Genomic DNA, 14,216 nt, shown 5'->3' with positions numbered 1-14,216 from the left:
TACCTAAGGGAGCTTTAGAGCATTCTTTAATTTCTATAGAAATTAATGAAAAATGATCAGAAAAATCAGTGGATGCAAGCCTTCATTGCTGTAGAAATGTCATTATTAATGTTGAACTAGCATTTGTTTTCCCTTGTAGTGAAACAATTTATAATTGAACAAGAGTGTGACTTCTGTTATGTGAAGAACACTGTGTGATTGTCTGACCCTATATTTCTATCTAAAACTGACTTCTTCCTCAGATACTCGGATGGGGATCTCACTTTAATTTATCCAAATGGGGATGCATGTAGTTCTGGCTTTCAGAGAATGACTGTCATAAACTTCGAGTGCAACGAAACAGCAGGTGAGTTTAACAAGCTCTGACAGCTCTGCTCAGGGTTTAACTCCCATGCTTGCTAGTAGACCTTATGCTCAAATGAATGCTTGCTTTGAGCCACAGCTAACACAAGAAATTGTTACATCAAGCAGTAATTTTGATGGCTGGCAGGATGTGCTGTGTAGTGGCACTGCTAGTCTAAATTTACACTGATGATTGAGAAGATGGAAGTATAAAAGCGCCTTTTTTTCTTAGCCAGTGGTAAAAAACCAGAAACACAAGTCCTCTGCAGCAAAAGGACTTTTTGTCTTCCTTGCTCATTGCTAGTCGTCAAGTCTTCTTGCTTTTTTCCCCTTCCCCCTCTAGAAACTTCATATGTGTTCATCTGTTTCCCATGTTAAGGTAATGATGGTAGAGGAACTCCAGTATTCACCGGTGAAGTTGACTGCACCTATTTTTTCACTTGGGATACAAAATACGCATGTGTTAAAGAGGAAAAAGATCTCCTTTGCAGAGTTACTGACAAGAGAAAACACTATGACTTGTCACCTCTTATCCGCAGTTCAGGTATGGCAATAAAAACTAGTGACTTTCAGTTACTTCTGCAGTCCTGAGTTTACATGCCATCCCCAGTGCAATTCTCTAGCTGAGTATTAGTCAGCTTTTGTTGTTCTTAGTGAATTTCTGGGATGCTGGTGTTTGCTTCCCTCATTCCAAACAGACTGAGTGCCTTAGTTGCCATGTCCATGACTGCCTTGGTTGCTGCCATCATAAGTGGTTTTCAGCCACAGAATCACAGTTTGCGTTGGAAGGGGCCATTAAAGATCATTTAGCCTGACTCCTCTGTCATGGGCAGGTACACCTTCCCCTAGACCAGTTTGCTCAAAGCCCCATCCAGCCTGGCCTTGAACACTTCCAGGGAGGGGGCATCCACCATCTCTCTGGGAAGCCTGAGCCAGTCAGGATCCACCATGGCTCAGCAGCTTCCATCCAGTGACTTGTGCAAAGGAGACACATCCAAAAATGGCAAGATTTGGCAGCTATGGCTTCAGGGGACAGATGTAGGTGGTAATCTCTGCTGGTGGGGGAATGGAGCTCAAATCAGGGCTTCAGGGATGCTCTGAAGGAGAGGTTATCACGCAAATAAATGTGGGCTACCCTATAATAAGAGGCATTTTGGTATGGAGATGCTGCAACAGTTTAGCCAGGTGACTTGTTCTTAATGACCCTCTATATTTCAGAGTCAGCCCAGAACTGGGAAGCTGTGGACAGTAGCTTTTCAGAGGTAGGAAGGAAACATTACTACATCAATGTCTGCCATAAGGTGTTGAAGAGAGGAGGAGCTTTCAGCTGTTCAGATGGTGCTGCTATTTGCTCTGTAGGTGAGTTGGGTTTTTGTTGGTGGTGTTTATGGAGTTTTTTTGGTTCACTGGTTTTTTAAGCCTCTGAAGGCTTGGCACTTCCTGTGCAAATGGGGTTGGTTGTCCTGAGTGCCTTCATTTATTTGAGGATACAGAAGTTAGGAGCATGTTTCTTTTGTGATCTCAGAAACGCTTGAAGAAAGAATGCACAGCTTTTTCTAACTAAAGAACCACAGCATGGTTTGGCAAGGTAAAATCAAACTCCTAATGATACTTTCTCATTAACTAGACAAGTGGAAAGTCTTAGTATCTAACAGAAGTTTCACTTCTTTTCAGAGAAACAAAAGTTCTGTATTTACTGTTTTTACAGATAAGCAAAACAACAGCAAGAATCTTGGAACATTTGTATCTTCTCCAAAGAAGGTTGGAGAGAATATTCAACTTATCTATTCAAATGGAGACAGCTGTCCTTCTAAAGAAAACAAAAAAATCCAAACAGTTATCACTCTAATATGCAGACCAGGTAAGAACATCCACACCCTGTTCATTGGTCCAGTTAAAAACTGTAGGTTATCTAATAAGCCCAGACATGAGTGCAAAATATTAGCATGTGCTAAATATTAGCATGTTTTCTATCTCTTTCTATGCACAAGCTTGAAGTATCAGGGTTTGTTTACTAGGATGATGGCAATATAATTGCAGGTATTTAGTTATTTACCTTTTATAAAAATACTCTTTAAAAACTCTTGAAATAAGATTCTTTCAAACGTGATTAAAGTATGCTTAAGTGTTTAAGACTCCACAAATATCTGGAAGCGATACAAATATCTGGAAGCACTTTCTTTCTCTAGTTATCTTGATGGGAAAGAGTAGTTCTGAACTGAGATCAAATACTTTAGCCTTCTTTTCCAATAAATATGGTTTGTATCTAAACTGCTGGCAGTTTATGAAAGGAAGTTAATATTGTTCATGTCGATTATAATAGCCTGCTAGTTAACTATCTCCCAGGAAAATAGAAAACCTTCGTTCCTCTACCTCTGCCTGAGGAACTTGGAACTTCCAAGTGTGCTGGCTGTTAGGATCAGATTATGCACTATTTGCTAATACAGCTATTGCTTTGTAGTAAAACCAGTTTTATATATCAAAATACCAGTTTTGTATATCAAACTAGACTTTATTTCAAATATTGTGATGGTTCTCAGGAGCAGATTGAGCCCTGTGCCTTTACTTCTGTGGTAAACTTTTATTTTTGGGGAGGATGATGCAAAGTCTGTGAAAAATATTTTTGATTCCATTTTCAAAGAACAGGTACTTTTATAGTTACCTTGGCTTTTGAGGAGAAATTGGTTTCTTAGGTGTAGATTCCTAGTTCCTGTTGGCAGCCCAGCTGTCTGTATGTGTAACGCGTTGCTCTTGTCATACCAGGTGATCTAGAAAGTGCTCCAATCTTGATGGCAGAGCTTGAGTGTTCGTATGCATTTGAGTGGTATACTGCTGCTGCGTGTGTCCTGTCTAAAACTGAAGGAGATGACTGTCAGGTGTCTGATCCTCAGGCAGGTATGTATTTCTGTTCAGCAAATCAAAAGGTCATTAGAGATAAAACTTATGCCACAACAAATAAGTCCTTATGATACCCGGGAGCAAGGTGAGTTCAGCCTAATGCTAAGTACCCACAGTTTTAAGTATGTGCATATGGAAGATCAGAACAGCATGAGCTTAATACTCTCCCAGTGAATGTAGGAAAATAGATGTAATATGTATTTTACTGAAGTAGATCTCTCTGTATAAGAAACCATGCTTTTACTTTTCCACTTTGTTTCTGGAACAGTAATTGCATAGAAGGAGGCTTATTCAGGGGGAGGTGAGCTAGCCATGTGACTGACTGAATCAAAACCTGTGAGAAATATCAGGACAAAATCAAACTGATACAGTTTATTCCTTCCTGATCAGGCTTCTCTTTTGATTTATCACCTCTGGCCAAGGCAAAAAGTTTCTATACAGTTACTACGAAGGAGTACTGGTTTTACATAAGCGTCTGTGGCAGTCTGCCTGATGACCGGTGTCACACAAAATCGGCAGCTTGCCAAGTAACGCGGAGGTGAGTAACTCATTCTCTTGTCTGTAAGGGAAGATGTCTTGTTGCATGATGTGTTGTTGGTGTGCAACAATGAACAATTTGCATGTAAAGTAATTACTGGGCTACTTGTAATAGATTCAGGTAATTAGCATATAATTTGCAGTAATTACACTGCCAGCTGTTTCAAGCCAAATGCACATATATGTAGCCTTGCTTACAGCTAACTTGTGAGATGCAATGTGCCCATTGCTCTCCCTTTTGTTATCCATAGGGACTGTAAATTCTAGATTACTGCTGCAGCTGTAGTAAGGCAACCTATAATCCAGAGATTGAGGGTCAGCTCTGTTCCAAGAGCTGGCCTAAAGAATGTGAGCTTGCTGCACTTGGGATGAGCAGGGGCTGCCTTAGGTAGTAGTGAAGCCCAGATCTTGAATGTTGTACCATATGGCCTCAGGTTGTGCCAGTGGATATTTAGATTAGATAGTAGGAAAAGTTTCTTCATGGAAAGGGTTGTCAGGCATTGAAGCAGGCTGCCCAAGGAAGTGGTGGAACTGCCATCCCTGGAAGTGTTCAAAATATGTATGGATATGGACTTGAGGACATGGTTCAGTGGAAAGATTTGGTGGTGGTACTAAGTTGATGGTTGGACTTGATCTGGGAGGTCTTTTCCAACCTTAACAATTTTATAATCTCTCTTACTAAATGGGCTGTTCCATGTACAGTCCTAGTGTGTACTGCTACTCTGACAGCATCACTGCTTTTGCCTCCTATAAACTATGGCTGAGGTAGCATCAGAAATACCTGTGTACTTCAGGTTTCCAGGTCAGCCTGCTGCCAGAGATGGGGTACTTGGCCCTGAGTTACTCTCCAGCCAAGGACACTTTTCTGCAGACCCTAGAAATGTTCTTCAGAGGAAGATGATCAAGCTAGGTCTGATAGAGTCAATGTTAAGTCAGTGACAAAACACTCCTGAACCAAAGCTGATACCTAGCAGAGAGCTGTTGTGCAGTCCTAGGTCTTCATTGCCCTCATCCATTGTAATTGGATGAGGCCAGTTTGACCCCAAGATGAGAGTGTCTGCAGTTTGACTTCCACTTTGGAGAATGAGAACTTGATGGTATTGTCACCCTTTTAGAGACAGGAGTACTCAAGTTTTCTAGATATCTTAGCAATATGTAACTTCTTTTCCTTTTCAAAGGAGGACATCTGTTCATGTTTTAAGTTTCCTTTTGGCAGCGTTCTTTTTATCCCAGCTCACTGACGTCTAATCAACCTTATTTAATTATTATGCCTTATTATGGTGTCTTGTGTAAACTTATGTGGTTTCTATTTGTAAAACTTCTCTTGGAGACGATTTTGCATTCTGTTCACTCTCAAAACTCACTTTTTATTTTCTAGTAATGATCAGTCTTGGAGTCTTGGACTGCCCAATTCCAAACTTTCCTATTATGATGGTCTGATTCAGTTGACCTACAAAAATGGTGCAGCATACAACAATGAGAATAAAACACAGCGCTCTACCCTTATAACTTTCCTGTGTGACCATGATGCTGGAATAGGTCAGCCTGAGTATCAGGTAAGAAGTTCTAAATGAAGAAAGGAAGGATCTCCATCCTAAAATACTGACAATAGCTACTAGGTCTGTACAAGCGGGGTGTTATGTGTGGAAATACCCAGTATCTGTAATGCAGACTAAAATAAATAGTTATTTCTCTTGGTATATTTGACTCTTGTTGCAGCCATAAAGCTTTCCTTGACCAGTGAACAGTAAACTGTTTACCTGGGTCCAGATTGTTACCTCACTCTCTTCTAGTGGGCCATGTAATTAGTGCTTTTGGTTGTCTCATATTTCTAGCTGGAAAAAACCCAAAGTGGCTGAGAAGTAACAGACGATATGACTGTGTACCCAGCAGACAGCAGTTTAACAGAACCAGAGCAGTTTTTTTTGGCAAGAGCATTTTTGGTGACACAGGGAATGGCAAGATCTATAACAGGACAGACCAACACAAATCAGTCTGAGAAGATATATCCCAAAACCCAGGAGAGATACCAAGCTTGATGTATAAAGCAGTAGCTGTGAGTCACAAAGTTGTCAATGTGAAAAGCCTCTCTTAGCTATTCTGCTCATTTGTAGAAAGAAGATAACTATACCTACAACTTCAGGTGGTACACTGAACATGCTTGTCCAGAAATCCCGCTGGAATGTGTTGTGACAGATCGCAACACCATGGACCAATATGACTTGTCAAGGTAGGAAAGTGACACATGCAGTGTAACTTAGCTATTCTAGTTTGGTGTTCTGGCTGAAGTTGGTTTCCTGTGTAGACAGCACCAGAAGCTTCACCTCGTCAGAGTCTTGACTGCAAGTATGGTGAAACCCCTCTAGTATGTTGGCTTGCCTCCTAGGATGTAAACTGACTTTTTGGGATGGTTTTGCTTATAAAAACATATTACCTTGTCAACTGTGCTCTGTGTCCCAGGAGTATTCTTTCTAATTGTAGCACTTAAAAATGAGGGGGAGAAGTTAGTCGGGAATGCCTTAGGGTTGCTCTGCTTCTTGAGACTGAGAAAGCTGGAGAGAGTCTATGAAGCATGTGTGTCCTTAGAGCAGAACTTTCTCTTTCTGCTCAGATTAGCAAAATCTGAAAAGAGAGGTGAAAACTGGTATGCCATGGATAATTCAAGACCAAGTGAGCGCAAGAAGTACTACATAAATGTCTGTCGACCCCTGATTGCTGTCCCAGGATGTGACCGGCGAGCATCTGTCTGTCAGATGGAATATAAGCAGGTTTCTGTGAGTACCCTTTCCAGCCCAACTCAGAGCTGGTTTGCCACATGAGTGAGACTGAAAGAGCACGAGTGAGATTAAAACAGCCATGTGAATTCTTATTCCTTGTGCAAAGGGATATTTTGTGTACCATTATAGTTGCATAATCATAGCAAAATGGTAGAGCTCCTGTCCACCTCTTCAAAGAATAAAGCTTTAATTTTTACAAGTGTACCAATGTCATGTTTGACACTGCTGATTTTTTGCCCTGTGTTTCAGAGGCAGACATGCTGCATCTCTTTTGCTGGAGTCTCAGAGACTGCTAGGAATACACATTTCTTTAGGAACAGGCTGTCCTCCTGGATATTTTGTCATGCTTCGGGCTTGTTTTAGATTGAACTGTGGAAAAAATTTGTTTAAAGATTCTTTGTTGCATCCCTGCCCTCCCTGAGCTTGCTTTGGATCTGAAGAGTAGATTAGGTGGATGTTGCCAAGCAAATAAAAGAAGAAACACCGCTGGTGGATGTTATGGGCCTCTACTTCTGTATTGCCCTGAAGTATAACAATTTATCATGGAAGTGATAGCAGCTGACAGGCTGAATTGACCCATTGCCCTCACTGACTTCGTTGCTGCTCAGAGCTGTAGGGAAAGCTGAGCTAGAGGCTCACCCAGCCGTCCTAGTTCCTTCTATCAAACAGAGAGAACACCTTCCTCTTAAAGGGGATGCGTTAGTGACTGAAGCCAGTCATTGCCAACACAGCACTTGAGAGATAATTATTGCTCATTCTCTGTGGTTGCAATAGGCCTTGTTGTGCAAGGCTGCTTCCTTTACATGTAGAGACACTTTAGAGCTTTATTACTTCACTGCTTGAGATAGTGAGTAAAAGGTGAGTGCATTGGGTCAATCTAAAGAGTTGTTAAAAAAAAATTAAAAGGGCAGAAGTCTGTGGACAGCTGTTTTGGAGGTATATTCTTCAGTTTGTTCCTGCTATTGACTTAAAGTAGTGTCTTAAAACTAGGAAACACCAGTTATGTTGCAGTGACAATGACTTCAGACTTTGGTAGTCGCACCTACTGTCTTTCTAGTGCTCAGTTTCTGTCACTGATTTTTAGCCTTAGCTAAGCATGGCAGTTCCCTAAAGTCAATGCTGAGAACACCTGGAGGCTTCTACATATTGTTTCAAAGAGCTCTACAATAAATTCTATCTATTGCAGAAGACACAGGCCTCCCTAAATTGCTAAACTATGTAGCCCAGGAGATGCAGATGGGTGTTCTAAGGTACTACAAGCACCTTATTGTAGTAAAAATAAAACCAACAAAAATGGAATTGTACCTTGTTGTGGAGGTTGTCTGTTAAAAATGTGAAACTTGAATATAGAATGGGAGAGAAATGTTGAGAGCTTTGTTGTCTTCAAAGCTATTAACCTGTGTACAAGAGTACTGTAGTAGGTATCTTCTTTGTGGTTGTATCTATTTTTTTAAAAGTTTTTGACATGCTTTTCTTTATTTCTAGGCTTCTTATTCTGAAGTCACCTCTATTAGTAATCTTGGTGTTGCCAGCAAAGAACTAGTAATTGAAAGACCTGGACATGTTTCTCTAACCTACGCAAATGGCTCTGTGTGCATCAATGCTGATGGAAAGACAACTACTTACACCACTACCATCCACTTTGTCTGTTCCAGGGGCACTCTTGTAAGGGCAAATGATCTTCCAGTTGTTATTTCATCATAGTAGGTTTCTCATCCTATAACATGAAGCCACATGAAGATGTGTAGTGTATAGCAGATTTGTGGCAAAGGAGACTTCTTGAGCGTTTGAAATTGAGATGTAAAACCAAAACTGATTTAGATGCTAGAGGAGCACATGTCTGAGTATTTTATCATAAACAAGAACTAGATACAAACTAACACCCTTGATGAACAGTAGTATTTTGGACTAGTCTAATTAGCATGAAAAATACTATTATGTGAAAATGAGTACTTAAAACAGCAAGCATTGTGGACACTCTTAAGCAGAAAAATATTGTAAAGTGCATTCTCAGGCTTAGGTTCTGCATTCTCCCTAGACTGTTGATTCTAGAATTCTTAAATCTGTAGAGCTTTTTGGGCTACAACTCCACATACTGAAGATTAGATTGTGGGGATTATTAGACTTAAGCTTGTGTAGACTTGTATTCCTGGCTTTTTGAATCTGCAGGTCTTGCTCTCCCCTTACCCACGTGATCTTTAGCCCAAGAGGTGTGGTGAAAAATCTGTGACATGAAGCAGTTATGAACTGCTTTGCTTTTGTCTAAAACACTGACATGAAGTGTACATAATTAATATTCCTGTTACCTTGTTACCTCACCTAACAGATTTCTGTTGCTTTACTTTTGCCTTTTTTTTTTTTAATTATGGACTGTGTATTATACACCAAAATTCCTCAAAGCTTAGACTGAGATAAGATCTAGTTATATGTGTCTAGATTAAATATTGACTTTAATCTGAGTATTTGGATGTCAGATTCTGTTCTTGGCTAATGCTTGGTCACATAGTAAATGCTTAACTAGAATAAGTTTTCAGTGATGACCTTCAAAATAAACCAGGGAGAGGGAAGTGGGGTGGAAATTGTGTGCCTTTGTAGTGAAGTCTTTTAGAAGAACCTGACAGTTTCTCTAAGGAGGCATCTCAAATATGACAAAGTGTTAGCTATTGCACTTACTCTAGTCTTCCTCTGCAATCTGTTTCCAGAGTAGCAGCCCACGGTTTATAGCTATTCTGGATTGTGTGGCCACTTTCTTATGGGAAACTGAGGCTGCTTGCCCAATAAAGGAAGCAAAAGATGATTCCCAGGTGAGAAAGGAGAATATAAATCGTATTTATAGAATCAATGTACAATGTTTATTTATAGCACTCTTGGTTTCTCTGTTTAAATGGCTCTTGAAGAAAACTACCTAAAGTGAAGTCTTAAGTTGATTATGATGTAGTCTTGTGATATCTTATCATGTTGTATTTTTGAAGTGTTTCTGAAATGCCTAACTTCTGACAAAAATACTCAAATGCTTTCTTGTGAGAACAGTTTACTTCCTCTTGAATGCTTCATTTAATGTTTCATTCCCTTGCTATGTTGCTAGTAAAACTTGAGTTTATATGTATGGATATGTAATATCCTTGTTTTCTGCAGATCATGAGATGAGGCTTTTCTTTTTTCACACTAAACCATGAGATTAGCTCGGTTGCTCAGAGCATGATGCTACTAAAACCAAGGTTGAGGGTTTGATTCCTGTTTGATCCCCATATGAGCCATACATTAAACAGTTGGACTCGATCCTTGTGGGTCCCTTCCAATGCAAAACATTCTGTGAAATCTACTCAGTTGCTTCTGCCCTACAGGTCTCAGCATAAACACATTAGCGTGAAAACAGCCCTCAGTTAAAATTTCCATGCTCTTAGCTAATATGATAGATGCCATCTGTTAAATTCCACTTTCATATGTTGGTGTGGCTGATTGTCAGTGGAACAAAAGACTTGAACAAATATACAAAAGAATTGAATGAAGCTACTGTCAGAGCTGTTTTCTGGTGTTCTATATGCAGGGTAGGAATATGTCTAAATCACTGCTTTGGTTCTTGAAACGAGTTAGAGGTAAAATCTAAACAGAAGAAATGCAGAAGGAGAAAATAATTTTGTTGTAATTTTTTTCCCAGTCGTGCTCTGTGCGAGATCCGAACACCGGCTTTGTGTTCAACCTGCAGCCATTGGCTTCTGAGCAAGGGTATACAGTTACTGGCAATGGGAAAACATTCTCGGTAAAGATTCTGACTGCATTCTATGTTGTTTGAGTGCTGTTGTTGCATTTTTTGTCTTGCATAGTGATCTAGGGGAGCTTTCACTCAGTCTTCTTAGGAAGTATGAGTTGGCAGGAAAGCATTGTGGTTGAGGGAGGGAATGAAAGATAACTTAATTTGCCTTAATCTTGAAAGCGGTAAACTTCTGGTTCTTGGAGAACATGAGGTAGCCACACTTTTGAGGCTCCTTTTTGAGGTGATTTTCCCCTCCTGGACTCTGTTGTGTACTGCCAATTTATCTGCTGATTCTGAAGAAATTGACAGGGAAAGCCTAGAAAGGGATTTAGTCTGTCCATATCAGTGTTTTTAATGTAATCTGCATGTCAGTAATCCTAGGCTGTCATAGATAATCCCATACTGATATCTTTAGGCCAAGAATAAACATGCTGAACCACATCCTTTACTCTCCTAGTGGGGAGAATTTATGGACCCCATAATTCGAACATTGAGGATACTCTTACTGTATTATAGTTGAATTAGAGTCTGTAATTTCTGCGCTGCAAGACAACTGTGTTGTTTCAAATAGTTCTCTACAAGTGTTTTACTGATGTAGAAATGGCTATGTGGACCTTGTTTTTCTGATGCAGTTAATACTATGTACATCTACATGTTTTCAAAACTTCTAGCTAAACATTTGTGGACGCTTGCCATATTGTGGTAAAATCAATGGCGAAACAGCTGCTGGGTGTGAAAGAGAAAATCTGACACCTCTGAGGCCACTGGAATTGGACAAAACCCTTTATCTATCCAGTGAAGGGTTTCTAACTCTTACCTACAGAGGCCTTCTTCATGTGGAATCAGGTGAGTTCAGGAAATACACAGGGTATTGTAAAAACTTAGTGTGAGTGATCTTCATTCCTTCTTTTGTTCATGTGCTGAAGTATATTTGGCTTGGTATTAATTACTTAAACAAGCTTGCTCCTATGGAAATTTTAGGAAGAAATGAAGTTACACAGAATGGTAATGGCTCAGTAATACATGTGCATTTCAAAACTCTAGGAAAGTGACTCAATACCCTATAGGGTTTTCTCCTTAGCAGATGAAGGATACTGGTCCTTGCATGGAGAAATGTATAGTCAAATTGGGAAAACAAAATGAACTCAGGTTCTTTTTCTAAGTAAAGTAATAGCTTTTAGCTTCAGTTTCATGGATAATTCTTTCTAAAGGTGTTTCATATCTGAAAAGTCAGTTTTCAGTAAGCTTGTACTCTCCTGTATGGAATTTTTTGAATTAGTGCTCTAATACTTCATATGCACCTACTTCATGAATTATATCTTTTGCAGGTAAAATGAATTAAAAATGTATATCTGGTTTTCTGATAGTAAATGCTCTTCAATTATAATGAAACTGAGCTTTGTAGAGAGGAATATGACATCTTAACAACAAAAGACCTTGGGAAAACTGGATTTTGTATTCAGGAACCTCAAAGGCTTCAGCATGCTTAATTGCTGGGGTGGTGTTTTAAAAGGTTTCTGTTTCTTCATATATGTCAAAGAACATAGGGAGCAGAGATCAATAAAGGTAATCATGTTGTTGAAATGTGTCAAGGAGACACATTTCAACAAGATGATTACATTGTCAAGGCATATTTTGGTCTCTTATTTGTAGAGGCAATGGTGGCTGCTAGGCAATGTTTCATGGCTCTCTGAAGAAGGCTTGCATATTTACAGCTGAAACCCCATAATCAGCAAGGTAGTGTTATCCTTGAAGCAGTTATTAATAAGAAACTCTTAGAAAATTTTGAAGTCGAGTATTAGCTTGAACTTAAATTCAAATGTTCCAAACAGAACCATCAGTAGATAAATGTTTGTTTTATAGGAACATCAGACATGTTCAGAGTGACTTTCATTTGTAATGATTCATATCCTGGAGAGCTTAAGTTTGTGCGTGAGGAGATAAACAGCGTGCTGGACGTCCATGATACTTTTTTTGAGTTTCACACAGCTCTGGCTTGTGCTCCTGCTCCTGTAGATTGTCAGGTTACAGGTAAGTACCTGGAATTTAGGTGGGCTCTTTCCCATGTTGGAAGGATTAACTGAACAGCAAACTTCTGCTCAGTGGAGGGCTTTAAGATTACCTATTGAGAAGACATTTGTAAGACTTAAAATCTTTGTAGAAGTTGTAGGGTGGGAGAAGAGGTAAGTTGTTTGAAGCAGGCTTAACTTAAAAAACGGGGAAAGAAGCTAATTTAAAACATTGTGGTATACACAAGAAAGTTGATAATTACTTTGAAAACATTTAATCATTACTGTGACTGATGCTGCTTCAGCCCTACTCTAAAGAAAATGAGTTAATTTAGTATTGACATCTGTAAAAATGCACCTGTGATTTGTGGAGAAGTTACATTTGGGAAGTAACTGTCAAGAGAACCACGTTCTACATTTGGCATGGTGATGTCTTTGTGGCAGCAGTACATTCTCTTAATACTTATCTAATGTGATTCTGAAAGTTATTTTGAGTTGTGTATTTGTCAGTGAAACTGGTATCATTTCAAATCCAGTTCTGCTGCAAGTATTAAGTTCTCTCAGCTTACTGCATTTCTTCTAGATGCTGCTGGCAATGAGTACGACTTAAGTGACTTGAGCAAAGATGGTGAGCCATGGGTTGCTATAGATACTTCAAAGGAAGCGAAGAAGCGAACGTTTTTCTTGAATGTCTGCAAGCCCTTGCCCTATGTGACTGGATGTCCTGGTAAGCCAAGTGGGAAGCACTTCTTAACTTGTGTCTTCTGATGCAAGACCTTATAGTCAGAGTGAATGTCCCTGGGTGTTTTAGTAAGATTTATTGACTCCTTTCCGTTTAATCACAGAAATAGCATAGATCTGGATGGTGTATGTCACCCATGTGTCTGGGTGACATATGCAGGAGCATTAATAAACAGACTTCTGCAAGCTGAGAGCAGTCTTAATGCTCATCAGGACTCCTGCATTGAGATGTATATTAATGCATTTGGGAAAATTGCATTGAGGGCATTATTGCCAGGATCTGTGAGCTTATTATTATTTTCTAAAGAAGATAGGATTTAAAGTGTCATAGTTTAACCCCAGCCAGCAATCAGCTCCATTCAGCTGCTTGCTTGCTTCCCCACCAGCAGGATCAGGGTGAAAATCAGAAGGGCAAGGGTGAGAAATTATGGTTTCTGGTAAAGACACTTTAATGGGCAAAGCATAAGCTGAGCATACAGACAAAGCAAAACAATCCCTGCTTCTCATGGGGAGGCAGGTGTTCAGCCATCTCCAGGAGGGCAGGGCTGCATCACATGTAACAGTGACTTGGGAATGTCACTGTTTGCGACATTATTCCAAATAATGGAATAATTATAATTCCAAATGTCCCTCCTTCCTCCTCCTTCCCCCACTTTATATGAGCATGATGTCATATGGTCTGAAATATCCCTTTGATCAGTTTGTGTCACCTGCCCCTGCTATGTCTCCTCCCAGCCTTCTGTGCACCCTCAACTTCCCTTGCCATGTTATAGTAGGAAAAGCAGAAAAGGCCTTGGCTCTATGTAAGCTCTGCTCAGCAATACCAAAAAACCTCTATATTATCAACCCTGTGTTCAGCACAAATCCAAAACACAGCCCCATACTCACCACCAATAATGAAGAAAATTAAACTGAAACTAGTACACAAAGTCAAATCTTGTTGAAGCCTCCTAACTGAATGAAGCCAGAATGAGAAGCTTATGCCATGTCGTACTCCATTTCTAGCCAGTTTAATGTATTTAACTGTACTGTAAAAGACACAGTCTTTTACAAGTCTGTGGAATCAGATAAATTAGTGCAGTTTGAAAGATTTGAGTATGTAGGAGTAACTTGTTATATTCCTCAAAGGCTTCAGCTACACAGTGTCTCTAACTGTAT

General features: G+C 39.7%; 1 protein-coding gene across 1 annotated transcript in view; it reads left to right on the top strand.

Annotated features, from left to right (window-relative positions):
• IGF2R (insulin like growth factor 2 receptor) overlaps positions 1 to 14,216 on the top strand; it is a 56,532-nt gene that overhangs the window by 21,097 nt on the left and 21,219 nt on the right. The window contains exons 10-24 of the mRNA XM_054628752.2: positions 243 to 346; positions 722 to 886; positions 1,561 to 1,701; positions 2,051 to 2,203; positions 3,106 to 3,237; positions 3,631 to 3,778; positions 5,156 to 5,333; positions 5,892 to 6,007; positions 6,389 to 6,551; positions 8,040 to 8,219; positions 9,257 to 9,358; positions 10,213 to 10,314; positions 10,980 to 11,154; positions 12,172 to 12,339; positions 12,901 to 13,044. Of these exons, the coding sequence (XP_054484727.2) occupies positions 243 to 346; positions 722 to 886; positions 1,561 to 1,701; positions 2,051 to 2,203; positions 3,106 to 3,237; positions 3,631 to 3,778; positions 5,156 to 5,333; positions 5,892 to 6,007; positions 6,389 to 6,551; positions 8,040 to 8,219; positions 9,257 to 9,358; positions 10,213 to 10,314; positions 10,980 to 11,154; positions 12,172 to 12,339; positions 12,901 to 13,044 (2,171 nt within the window). The remainder of the gene's footprint in view (positions 1 to 242; positions 347 to 721; positions 887 to 1,560; positions 1,702 to 2,050; positions 2,204 to 3,105; positions 3,238 to 3,630; positions 3,779 to 5,155; positions 5,334 to 5,891; positions 6,008 to 6,388; positions 6,552 to 8,039; positions 8,220 to 9,256; positions 9,359 to 10,212; positions 10,315 to 10,979; positions 11,155 to 12,171; positions 12,340 to 12,900; positions 13,045 to 14,216) is intronic.

Source organism: Agelaius phoeniceus, chromosome 3 (genome assembly GCF_051311805.1).
Source record: "Agelaius phoeniceus isolate bAgePho1 chromosome 3, bAgePho1.hap1, whole genome shotgun sequence".
NCBI classification, from domain to species: domain Eukaryota; kingdom Metazoa; phylum Chordata; class Aves; order Passeriformes; family Icteridae; genus Agelaius; species Agelaius phoeniceus.
The sequence above is the reverse complement of the archived record's forward strand: the minus strand, read 5'-3'. Positions and strand labels throughout refer to the sequence as shown.